This window comes from Epinephelus fuscoguttatus, linkage group LG7 (assembly GCF_011397635.1).
Source record: "Epinephelus fuscoguttatus linkage group LG7, E.fuscoguttatus.final_Chr_v1".
NCBI classification, from domain to species: Eukaryota; Metazoa; Chordata; class Actinopteri; order Perciformes; family Serranidae; genus Epinephelus; species Epinephelus fuscoguttatus.
In genome coordinates, this window is record NC_064758.1 from 44,068,489 (window position 1) to 44,081,834 (window position 13,346).

At 43.4% G+C, this 13,346-nt stretch overlaps 1 protein-coding gene across 8 annotated transcripts in view; it reads right to left on the reverse strand.

Annotated features, from left to right (window-relative positions):
- The window catches only part of LOC125892253 (IQ motif and SEC7 domain-containing protein 1-like), a 256,394-nt gene that overhangs the window by 12,169 nt on the left and 230,879 nt on the right, over positions 1-13,346 (reverse strand). For all 8 annotated transcript variants that reach the window (XM_049582154.1, XM_049582158.1, XM_049582156.1 and 5 more), the window contains 3 exons: positions 10,531-10,630; positions 3,381-3,542; positions 476-691 (listed from right to left, as the gene is read on the reverse strand). In XM_049582154.1, the coding sequence (XP_049438111.1) occupies positions 476-691; positions 3,381-3,542; positions 10,531-10,630 (478 nt within the window). The remainder of the gene's footprint in view (positions 1-475; positions 692-3,380; positions 3,543-10,530; positions 10,631-13,346) is intronic.

The window sequence follows — 13,346 nt, forward strand, 5'->3', positions numbered from 1 at the left end:
ACACAGAATGGGACAGATGGTGATATTAGTTGATTGAAAATGACATCTAATAAAACTGATGAAATATCAATGTATCACTAATCTTATTAATTACATCTGCTTCGAGTGTCTTGTGAACAGCAGTAATTAATAAGGTCAGTTTCTACAGTAAAATCACCCTCTCATGTCATGCTGCAGTTCTTGTATTTGTCCACTAGGTGGAGACAGAGCACCACAGCTCTACCTTAGACATTCATCTTACTGTATTATATTACCATTTTAGATTTCATCACTATTTCATCAGTTGCATAAGACCACAGATGTAGGTTTGCTCTGACTCACTGAGTCATAATAATAAACTGCAGCAGTAAACAGAAACAGTGAAAAATCCCATTTGCAGAATCTCCGTCACGTCAGGATACCACAAAAATATGTACACTGATATTCAACAGGCAATAACAAACTGTAGAGGGCCCACATGTGTACTTGTCCTCACCTGTCTCTGAGAGGTCTCTCAGTGAGGAGCTGAGTGCCGTGCGTTTAAGTCCGTCCACAGATGCGTATGTGTCATCAAGGCTCGGCCTACCCAGAGTACCGTTCACCACTTCGCCCTTTCCGGAGCCAACGTTGGCCCCTGCCGTCCCGCCTCCTCCTGGTCCTCCCCCTGTCAACACACCTGGACGCATCACACCTTTCTGCTTCTCGAGCTCGGCTGGAGGAAGAAGGAAGAGAAGTCTTGAGTGAAGACAGTCAGTACGAGCTCATCTTCAACTCCTATAAGTACTACTACTGCTGTTACTATTCATTTGGCAGACATTTATGCTAATACCTGCTAAGTACTTCTACTACTGCTGCTGATTTTCTACAACTACAACAAGAAGTACAACCACTAGTGCATCTGCTATAATTACTAATACTGCTACTAATACTGTAATGTTACTACAACCACTACTGCCTCTGCTATTGCTACTAGTACTGCCAATACTACAACTCCTGCTGCTCCAGCTATTGCTACTGCCACTGGTACTACTACCACTACTACAGCTACTGCTATTAATATTACTGTTACTGATTTTCTAGAACTACAACAGAAAGTACAACAACATGTGTGTCTGCTTTGATTACAGCTACTGATGCTAATACTGTAATGTTACCACTATCACAACTGCTTCTGCTATTGCAACTGCCACTAGTGCTACTACCCCGACTACAGCCACTGCTGCTACACACTACAACTAATAGTAAGTCTGTCATGATTACTTTTATTGCTAATACTGTAATGTTACTGCTACAACTACTGCTTCTCCTATTGCTACTACTGCCAATACTACTACTGCTGCCGCTCCTGTTATTGCCACTGGCTCTACTAGCACTACTACAGCTACTGCTGCCAATATTCCTGTTACTGATTTTCTACAGCTGCAACAAGTAGTAGCCTACAACTACTTGTGTGTCTGCTATGACTACTGCTACTGTTGCTAATACTGTAATGTTAAATAATGCCACTGCCTCTGCTATTGCTACTGCCACTGGTACTACAACAAATACTACAACTACTAGTAAGTCTGCCATGATTACTGCGACTGTTGCCAATACTGTAATGTTACTGCTACAACTACTGCCTCTGCTATTGCTAGTACATACTAATAATGTTGCCCTTGCTATTGTAACTGCCACTGCTACCACTACCACTACTGCTTTTGCTATTGTTACTGCCACTGGCACTACTATCAGTACAACAGCTACTGCTATTAATGTTACTGCTGCTTATTTTCAGCTGACACAAACTACTTTTGTGTCAGCTATGATTACTGCTACTGCTACTACTAATGTTACTGCATTGATTTTCTGCACTACAACAAGTACTACAACTCTGTGTGCTTCTGCTATGATAACTGCCACTGGTACTACTATCAGCTACTGCTACTAATATTACTGCTGCTTATTTTCTACAACTACAACAAGTAGTACAACTACTTGTGCGTCTACTATGATTACTACCACTGTTGCTAATACTGTAATGATACTAGTACCGCTATTGGCACTGGTGTTGCTACTAGTACTGCTGCTGTTCCTGCTATTGCTACTGCCACTGGTACTACTACCAGTACAACAGCTACTGCTACTAATATTACACTTGCTGATTTTCTACAACTTACAACTATTTGAGTGTCTGCTATGATTACTGCTACTACTACAACTGCACAGATTTTCTGCAATATCAACAAGTACTGCAACTACAAGTAAGTCTGTCATGATTACTACCACTTTTGCTGATACACACATTCTAATAATGTTACTACTACCACCGCTGCCTCTGCTATTGCTACTAGTACTGCCAATACTACTACTACTGCTACTCCAGCTATTGCTACTGCCACAAGTGCGTCTACCACTACTACAGCGACTGCTACTCATACTGTAATGTAACTACTATCACTACTGCTTCTGCTATTGCTACTTCTACTGGTACTACTACTGCAGCCACTGCTATTAATATTATTGCAATGATTTTCTGCAACTACAACAAGTACAACAACTATTCGTAAGTCTGTCATGATCACTACGACTGTTGCTAATACTGTAAGGCTACTAGCACCAGTATCGCCTCTGCCAATACTACTGCTGCTGCTTCTGATGTTGCTATGACCACTATGGTTTGCTGTTACCAAAGCTATGTCAATTAACAAATAATGGTCTTTGTTTACCTCAGCTCCAGAAAGAACTGACCTTTATTTCTTTATAAAAACATATATTTCATTCTAGTAATAAGCCTCGCTTAATTAGCCGTTGATGCTGCATGCAAACTCAACACGTCCTCCATGTTTTCCTCGTCTTTATTAATTTACTGTAATATTTAGTTTCCCTGACACTAATTCTACCAGAGACATGTTGTGATAATTTCTCCTCTCCAACAGGAAAAGCGCTGTTAATTTACCATCAGTGAAACCCAACACTAATTTGGCTTTTAATTTGACATAATTTGACAGGAAGTGGTCAGTGTCTTTAACGACACATCAACAGTGATTGTAAAAAACAAGAGGAGTAAAAATAACATTTCTGCTGTGCTTGAGATTATGCTGAATTTAGTATGTGTGCCATATAGTCCAGATTATTTAAGACCTGTCCATATTTTATGCCAGCACCTGGCTAACAAATGCTGTTACCACTGTGTCTGTCTTTCCTATTACTAATGCTATTCTATTGGTTCATCTGCAGCCTCTGCTATGACTCCTGCTTCCAGTGCTAAAATACTAATAAATACTAATTCCTTTGAGTTCACTGTCACTCCAGTGATTCCACCACAGCGGTCCCTGTTACTACTGGGATTATTACCAGCAGCCGTTGTGACCACTGCTGTCACTGTATTACCATCACTGCACTGTGTCAGGATCACTTACACTCCACCCTGTACTTCTCCATGTCCTGGACCTCTGCGATGCTCTCTCGGAGGTCAGAGGTGAAGCGTGCTCGGTCCTGCTGGCTCGGAGCCGTGAAGACGATCAGCACTTTCCTCTCTCCTCCAGGGTTCGCCGACGTCAGCCTGATACCGTGAGGGTAGTCTGGGTGCAACGCCACATGCACCCAAAAACACAAACACAGACACAGACACACGCACAGCACATGTTACACACTGTGAGCCAAATGCCTCGACCTCGCTGTGAAGAGCTGGACATCGAAGCTGAAAAGACACGCTCAGTACTGTGGGCCAAAAATAGATGAGATGACGTGTCATGATTTATTTTTGACAAAAACAAATTAATCTCAGTGGTAACGCGGTGTCCTCTGGTGGCGTCTGTACACACTAGAGGACGCCATGTTACCACTTCATTACAGTACCATCTGATGCGAATGATAAAACCAATAACGGGTACTGTACTGTACTAAAATATCTTTAAAAAGCTTGTTTTCTCAAGAAAAAGAAATAAGTAAATTGTGATCTCGGGACAAAAGCATTAAAAAAAAATAAAACCATTGAAACCAATTAAAATATCTGTATTTGTACTCAAAAATGGGCGGGGTTTAAACAAGAAATGGTGGAGCATTACCAGAACATGATACTTCATGCCTGAAATTGACATGGATTGATCAGAAGTTCAAATATTTGTGATTAGAATGATTACAATTATTTACCGAACCATCTCAGAATTGAGCTTCAGATCATTTTTTTCATCTCAGGAATAACAGATTGAACAGATTTTCCCACTGCCCTCTTCAAACCAGTGAGAAAAGCTCAGACAAAAATACAGAATCTCTCACATAAAATAAGAAAAACCATTTTAATTTCGTCAGATTAATTTGTGTACGTATTGGACTCTGACCCTGGATCAGCTGAGTGTAAGACACTGATTGAGAAAAAGGCTGTAAGAGCCTTTAAAGACAGACTGTCACACACACACACACACACACACACACACACACACACACACACACACACCTCTTATTACCTTCCGCCCACATGATACACACACAGATACATTAACGTGCACCCACTCACAGACAATACACACACAGCACTCACCCACCCACCCACACACACACACACACACACATGAACGCACACACACACACCAGCAGTCCATGTAAGATTGTGCTGATGAATCATATGGGACAATCTGTCCTGGTCACAGTCATCACCACAGGCTGCCAAGTTCCATTTAGCTCCAACTGGAGGACCAGAACTGTCAACAACAACTAAACAACACAACGACCACCACTGCAGCTTCGGTACACACTGAGCACAGCGTCAGCTCTGAGACGACACGGTGCGTCCCACAAATAACAACTGAATAATGTTGACCTTGTCCTGTGACACAATGGAAAACAGTAAAGCTGAAACACAGCACATGAATCTGTGTGACTGATTCCACCACCTGAAATTATTTTATTCAGTACCTTTACACACTGTTTGTATTTTTCAGCCTGGACCCAATTCCCCCATGTTTCTGTGTCCTAAGTGTCTAATGTGGATGACAGTTTTTGACACTGGTCCTGCACTGAGCGAGAGTGCTGCAGCCAATGGCGGCTAAACAGGCTGCGGTGGAACCACTCAGGTAATCAGACGTATGTCCACAGTGCTGTGTCAGCTCTAGAGAAAGGTCTGGAATCACTGATTATCTTTCTGCAACACGGTAAAAAAACGCCTTGGCGTGTTTTTGTTTTTTGAAATCAATCATAGTCGTCATGGGTGGCATTAAGCCCAGTGCAAAATAGTGTCAGGGTTGAATTTGTTTTGGTGGAACATTTGCATGTGGGGAGTTGAGCTCTGTCATTAAAATGGCCCCACCAATGGGCGCCCAGTAGCTCAGTGGGTAGAGTGGGCGTCCCATATACGAAGTCAGTGTCCTTGCCGCTGTGGCTGTGGGCTTGACTCCAGTCTGGCCCTCTGCTGCATGGCACCCCCCCTCTTTCTCCACCGTCACACTTAACATAATATCCATCCATCCATCCATCCATCCATTTTCATCCCCTTATCCGGGGCCAGGTCGCGGGGGCAGCAGGCCAGGCAAAGCACCCCAGACGTCCCTCTCCCCAGCAACACTTTCCAGCTCCTCCTGTGGGACCCCAAGGCGTTCCCAGGCCAGACGAGATATGTAATCCCTCCAGTGTGTTCTCCTACCTGCCTCCTACCAGTGGGACGTGCCTGGAACACCTCCAGCTGGAGGCACCCAGGAGGATCCTGATCAGATGCCCGAACCACCTCAACTGACCCCTTTCGACGCGAAGGAGCAGCAGCTCTACTCCGAGCTCCCTCCGGATGTCCGAGCTCCTCGCCCTATCTCTAAGGCTGAGCCCAGACACCGCTTGTATCCGCGATCTCATTCTTTCAGTCACTACCCAGAGCTCATGACCATAGGTGAGGGTTGGGACGTAGATGGACCAGTAAATTGAAAGCTTTGCTTTCTGGCTCCCTCTCCACCTTGATGGACCGGCGCAGCGCGCCATCACTGCTGAAGCCGCACCGTCCTGCTCTAATATTGTCCTGTCAAATAATGACAGATCATTTGTCCTGTCACATGATTGATGTAACTAGGTACCTACAGTAGCTATGCAGCAATATGATATCCCTATTTACAGTCCCACCTACAAAGGTCTGATTGGTGATCTGTTTATCCAACTGGGGGGAAACAGTCATGAGTGGGCAAAACATCAGACTTATTTGAATCACTGAGCAATTTGGAGGTGTGGGCGGTAATCAGAGGGTTTAAACAAGCCTGTGTTTAACTGCCCTCTGTACTTTAAAATTTAAGTATGCTCTACCTTTGATCACAGTCAGGCCCAGGTTATACTAAAAAAAGAAGCAGTTTATACCACATGATGTCCGACCGCAGTCAGACATCAAAAGTGTTCTCAGTTCTTCCAAATGGCCTCACTGAAGGGCGGAGTGAAAAAGGCAGCCGTCACAGAGACTCCTTAAGAACCAGGTGTTTCAAGTAAGGGTGGTGCCTTTTGAACAGAGTCAGTATGTTTCCATACACAGTTAAGTCAAGCTATGGCTCCAGCTCAACTGGGACATTTACTTGGACTACTGAACTTGTCCCAGTATACAAGCACAGGTGAGGAATCCATTTAATGACCCAAGTATGTCTGACTCCTCTACGATAGGTGGAGATATGCCCCCTTTCAGCATGTTAGTATTGGACCTTTTTTCCGGTTGACCTATTATGTTACAGACCAAACAATCGACAAACAAGTTATGGTTAGCTAGCAGCTAACTGGACAACTCTACTGCTCTCCCTGACTTGGGCATACTGTATATACAAATGGAAGGGCAGGGAGGTCCCAGATAAGCGGCATACCGCCAAATGTCAAACTGCGAATAGGAATAAGGTTAGATTTGACTTAAGTGGTAGTGACTGACATGGAGATAATCGCACACATTTTCAGACAGTCTCTCCTGAAAGACATTCATAGCATCAAATTCAGCTGTTTACATGAAAAATGGTGGCATCAGTTAGGTGTTTCTAAAGGTATTTGACCTCCGGCAGCATGTCACAGTGTACTGACACACCCTGGAGTTCACTTCCACACCACTGCAGAAAGATGAGATGGTAAGCACGTGGAAGTCAGCAAAAACAAGCTTTTCAGGGGTTAAAAATATTGGGCTGTTGGTGGAGACATTATACATATATAAAGCCTTTTTGGAAATGGTGGAAATGTGATTTTGGAGCTGAACTCTTCAGAGTGAGGCGTCCTGTTAACAGGTGCTGAGGCAGATTTGAAACGCCACCAACTCCAATCTGCTGCATAGAACTGAGAGCCAATTTTTCTCTGCTGAAATAGAGGCTTGGAAACCACACACACCCACACACTTAGACACACACACACACACACACACACACACACACACACACACACACACACACACACACACACAGAGCTTACTGCATATGATTGTGTGAACAGCATTATTGAAAAATGTGTCGGTTGAATGAGTCATGTTGAGAGAAATGCAGCTAAAAAGCCTTGTTTTCAGATTGACAGTCATATATTTAGGAAATCCTGTGATATGCTTCCACTGTGTTTCTGTTGGTGTTTTTAGAGGAGTACTGACTACACTTCTGACTGAGGATGCCTTGCATTTAAAGAACAGGCTGGCAGACACTTAATATTGGTAATTGGAGAGGGAAGTTATGTTTTGCCAAGCGATTATTAACAGATTGTTGCAAACATTTCCAACTGGGACGGAGTCTCCGATTGTTGTCCCACACATAATTTTGGTATCTATTTCAAGAGCTAACTCTAATGTCATACTTTGGCCAAGTTAAGATGCATTTTATCTCTACTGCAAATACCTGACCCATAAATATGTAACTGAGATCTTGGAACTTGAAAGCTCATCTCTGGTGGGTACGCTCGTGCAAATTTTGTGATCCACATGCACCTGAGAAAATCAACTACAGAAACCTCCTGTATGCACCCTCCTATAAACTCTTTAACTGTTAGTAAACAGTATGATGTTTCTTGGAAGGCGGGGCTTAGCTGGAGGCAAAACAATCCTCCACAGACATTAGTCGGCACTAGCTAACAAGTTCTGCCGGCTTGATTTAGACAATGGAGGAAGATGATGTGAGTGGTGCGTTCAGAAACACTCATTGTGAGTGTGGGAGCGCACTCTGACACAAACTGGAGCGTTGATAAATTGGGAGCGCTGTCTGAATGTAGCGTTGGGTTATCCAGAGCAGCGCACTCTCAGAGTGGCAGAGCGCACTCTGGACACTCTGTCTGTGGAGACGGAGCAGCAGAGCGCCGAGCGGAGTGAATGTGTGATTAACTTAACCGTTGGTTCATTCATGTAGAAATATAACGCTGTGTTTCTTCCACCAACAGGGCTCTCATTTTAGTGTAGAGCGTCAGACTGAATTTACCAACGCACCATGTCAGGTCACTCACTCTCCGGGACCGCCAGTGTTACTTGAATAAGTAAACACTGACCAACGGGACCAGACTGGCCGACCCGTATGCTCTCACTCAGTGGATGGATGATGTCACAGGAAGCCAATCTTACAAAGGAGGACCACACTTGTTTGTTTTGCTATGGAAGCTAACGTTAGCTAATGTGCTAAAAAGTTAGCGTTGCAGAGAAATCCAATCTTCCTCTTAATCCCTCCCCAGTTTCTGATGAGGTGGACATGATAACCCTTAATACACATAATGTTATTCGTCATTCATTCATTTAAATGTCTAACGACATTAGAATTTCAGGATGTGTGGACATTAACATTATGACGTTTTGCAGACATTGGGTTTTGTTCTTCACACCTCATGACTAAATGTCGGTATTTTATGTCAAGATGATGTTGGCATGAGACATTACTCCACGTCACATGCGCCCATTCACACACTGGAGCCATCTGCTATTCAGAACATGTTGACACACTCACACATTGATGGAACAGCCATTGGGAGCAATTTGGGTTTCAGAGTCTTGCCCAAGGATACTTCAACATGCAGACTGGAGGAGCCAGGGTTCAAACTGCCAAGCTATAGATTAGTGGACAACCTGCACTACTGCTGAGCCACACAACTTAAAACCAACAAAATAAACCAACAAAATACCAATGTCATCCGTCTGCAGTATTCTACACCACTTGATGATGGCATTAGACGTTGTCCTGACATTGAACTTTGGTGACCTGATGTCACAACCTAAATTGAACCAAATATCAACGCTGAAAGATGCTGATGACCAGCTGCGTAGCTGCCATCTGGTAAACATCATGTAGTTAATATCAAGAACACTTCCGCGTTTTTGTATGTATACAGGAATGTTAAAGATATCATTGAGGAAAACGAGGTTGACGTGACGTGATTGAATCAGGGAATCCGTGTGTCCACCATGGGAGAGGATCCTAATTGACTTTACATTGGCATTGTTTTCGTGGTGGCAGCACGTAATTTCAACCCATTACGTGCTGCCACCACGGAATGCGGTGTTAAGAGGTCGTGGTCATTTCACGTATTTCTGTGAGATCAGGTTGCCCCAGTGCCCCCTGGGTAATGCAGTTTGTTTCTGAATCGCCCAGAGAACCAGACATGGAGAGGGATGAGAGTACCTGTAGGGTGTGAGCAGTGCTGGTGCGCAAGAAAACGTCATTGTCCATCAAAGAGTAAAATGTAAAAGTGCTACCGTGTAATGGTAAGCACTGGCCCACTTCCTACTACACTGACTATAACTGTGTGTGGCTATTAGTGTTGATCTCTGAATTAGTCTGTTTTTGAGGCTCATTTGCATAGAAAGGGGCCAATTTTGTGCCCATGGTATGCATTCTGTATTACCTTATTTAAATATGTGCAAACAGCACAGAGACGCTGTTGCCTTGGCAGCGCATTTTGGGGTGCATTTCACCCTTTGTGTTTGCTTAGAGAATTACATGGTTTCTTTTTGTCTAATTTGTGCAGGTTTAGCGGCCTCGAAAGCCGCTCATTCCTTCTGTGAATCCTGCCCTCTGTGTTTCTCACCACAACACAAGATCTGGTCGTAGATTAGCGACAGCTGTTTCTGTTTTCCTACACTGACACTGACTTTCCCTTCCCTCCCTGCTGTTCGCTGATCTGACTTGTTCACCCTCACAAACAAACACGATCCCATCTTGTTTCCTTTTCGCATCCAGTGAGTTCACATCTAAGCACTTCTTCTCAATGGCTGCTGCTTCAGCACCTCGGTACGTCTGCAGGTGTGTCGCCTCTGAGACGAGCTCGTTTTACCCCCTGACGTGAAGTGAAGCTGTATCTGAACTTAAAGAACATGTTGGATCCTTGATGATCCATTTACTGAGACTTTGGGGAGATGGGGGCACATCAGAAGTTGCTCTCACATATTCCTCAGAGTGTGTGTGTGTGTGTGTGTGTGTGTACATGTATATATCTGCGTGTGTGAGTCTTTTCAGTGGGCCTGCAGACTGTGGGGTAAAAATAGAGAGTTGAGCAAGTGCACAAAAAGAAATGGAGAGATGAGAAATAAAACGGAGAGAGAAGCCGAGACAGATGGAGGGAGCAGATGGACGAGAGGAGAACGAGAGGGAGATAAAGAGCGAGCGCAGTACTTACAGGTGTTTTGGAAGGTGTGGACCTGCATGTCCACCAGAGGAAATGATTGTCTGAAATTGTACGTCACTGAAGTCTTCTTCTTCTGGAAAATCTTTGTCACCTGAGGAGGACGAAAGAGATGAGAAAAGAAAAGTCAAGGCAGAAAATTGAGAATACAAAGACAGAGAAGAAGGAGGAGGAGAGAGGACAAAGGAGGAGGGAGTCTTTGATTATGCTCATCTTTGTCTTCATTTGTTTCTTTTGTTCATTTCGAGGTGAAGAGTTTTTAAAATCCCTCAGTGAGACATTTGAATGATTCCTCTATAAACTGAAGACGTGTCTCCTCCTGCTTGTTTTTTACTGGCAGTGTAAATAAATTATGATTGAATTGGAGCTGAATCACAGTTGGAGTCACTTCATCTTCTAAACTCAAGTACTGGTGACATCGATTGTGGAGACTTTAAATCATTTATCATGTCAGACCAGTCTTGATTCACAATTTATGAGCTCGCACAGATTCACATCTGAAGCTGGTTCATGTTGTCTGTGTTGACCTTCATATGACCTCTGTATGATATTAACCCTTTGAGCTCTTTTCACTCTTTTTATTTACATGTATTAGCTTTCTTATCAACACGTCCTTGTCCCAACTCCTCAACTACCACAGCGTTGTCAGTGAAGAAAGAAAAAGAAGAAGATTTACTTTATTAATCCCTGATGGGAAATTAAATTTTTCCACTCTGTTGTCATCTACACACACAGGCCTGAAATACACACACATGGGGCGTCGGTGACTTAGTGGTAGAGCAGGCGCCCCATGTACAAGGCTGTTGCCGCAGCGGCCCGGGTTCGACACCAGCCCGTGGCCCTTTGCTGCATGTCATCCTCTCTCTCTCTCTCTCTCTCTCTCCCTCTTTTGCACTTTCCTGTCCTGTCCATTAAAGGCAAAATGCCCTAAAAATATCTTTAAAAAAATAAGAAATACACACACATGCACAAACAGGACCTATACATGCATTAAATGGAGAGATGTCAGAGCGAGGGGGGGCTGCCCATGCACAGGTGTCCAGAGCAGTTGGGGATTCGGTGCCCCCCAGGAGGCAAAGCGGCATCTCTCCAGCTACAAGTCCATACTCTGTGCTTGGTCCAGATGGGGACTTGAGCTGGTGACCTTCCGGGTCCCAACCCAAGTCCCTATGGACTGAGCTACTTCCGCCCCAGTGGACCTACATGTCAAAATATGACGCCCTAGCAGAGTTGAGACCAAGTCATTGCTTAGCAAGTCAAAAGTAGGTCTCAAATCTTTGCACTCAACTCCCCAGTCAAGTACCAAGTCATAAACATTGAGTTTTTTTAGAAGTCCTTAACAAGTCATAATTTTCTCTTTACTAAATTCAATGCCATTTTAACAACACAGTAATAATATTTTATATTTAGTGTTTAAAGTTTGTATTTATCTGTCAGAATTTTCAACTTGCACATTTTGCGCACTGCAGTTTGTTTTTTCATTGAGCACTCGTAATTTTTGTACCTAATTTAAATTATCTTTGGTGTCATCTTTTCCAACTGGCACTCAGTAATGTAAAGTTAGTTCTTGGTTCAAACAAAGCGGATCTGGAGAATCAAGTGTTAACTGGCTGGGAATTAAAAGCGTTCAATGTTAGCTGACACAGGAAATGAAGGGGAATAAATTGAGTCGTGGCACACGTTTTAAATAACATATCTAGTATTTTCCTGTCAAATAACTCAAGTTAACTTAAAGTCACGAATCAGTGGCGTTAAAGCCTAAGCTGAGTTGCAGGTCTTTTTTGAGGTTGTCAAGTCAAGTCTAAAGTCATCAAATTTGCGACTTGAGTCTGACTCCAGTCCAAGTCATGTGACTCAAGTCCATCTATCTCCTTTAACTTTAGCTTATATTGTAGTTATGCTATGTAGAGTGTGAGATAGAGTATGGTGAATGTGCTAGGAAAGGTAGTATCAGTACTGTCTCTACCTGGAGCTCGCATGTACGGAGCCTGGGTTTGGTTGAAGGTGGCAGTGCTGTTTGGGCTGAGAAAGCCATGTGTAAGTAAGGTAAAGGAGGTTATTGGGTTGGTGTCTATGCTAATCTATGCTTGTTATATGCATTGTGTCTTTTCAAAATAAACTTTCGTTTTCAGGCCAGATGAGATATATAAGCCCTGCAGTGTGCTCTGGGTCTGCCCCGGGGCCTCCTACCAGTGGGACGTGTTCGGAAGACCTCTAACAGGAGGCATCCTGATCAGATGCCCGAACCACATCAGCAGGCCCCTTTCGACACGGAGGAGCAGTGGTTCTGTTCTGAGCTTTTTTAGTTCATCTGCACTGTAAAAAAGAAATACTATAGACTAAAGACTAAACTAAATGAAGGCTGAGACACAATCTTTGAACTCATGGACACTGAAAGAAGGTATGGTGTCTGTTCAGGTGCTCTTTGGGTGCGTCCGGCCTGTCAGAAATTTTTGGGTATGCTTGAATGGATGGTGGCTGATATATAAAAGACTGGTTTTAAATAGACAGCATTGATTTATGGTCTGTATTTAGGACCTTTTCACAAATTCTAGTAGTAAAAAGTACTAGTTCTCATCGATATAAAAAATATAGTGGACTGATGGCTGACTGTTGAAGCCTCAGTGACACCGATCAATCATATCCATGTTATGTAACTGTATGCCAGCTGTTGAGCCTTGTGGCAAGTGCAGACCAGATTTTGGAAAAAGAAAATAAATTTAAATATATTTTTGTTTTTACTGAGCATGTGTGGTACCCCAGTGATTTGACACGATATGACGCCGTGACTTCTCCTCTTTCAAACCTGT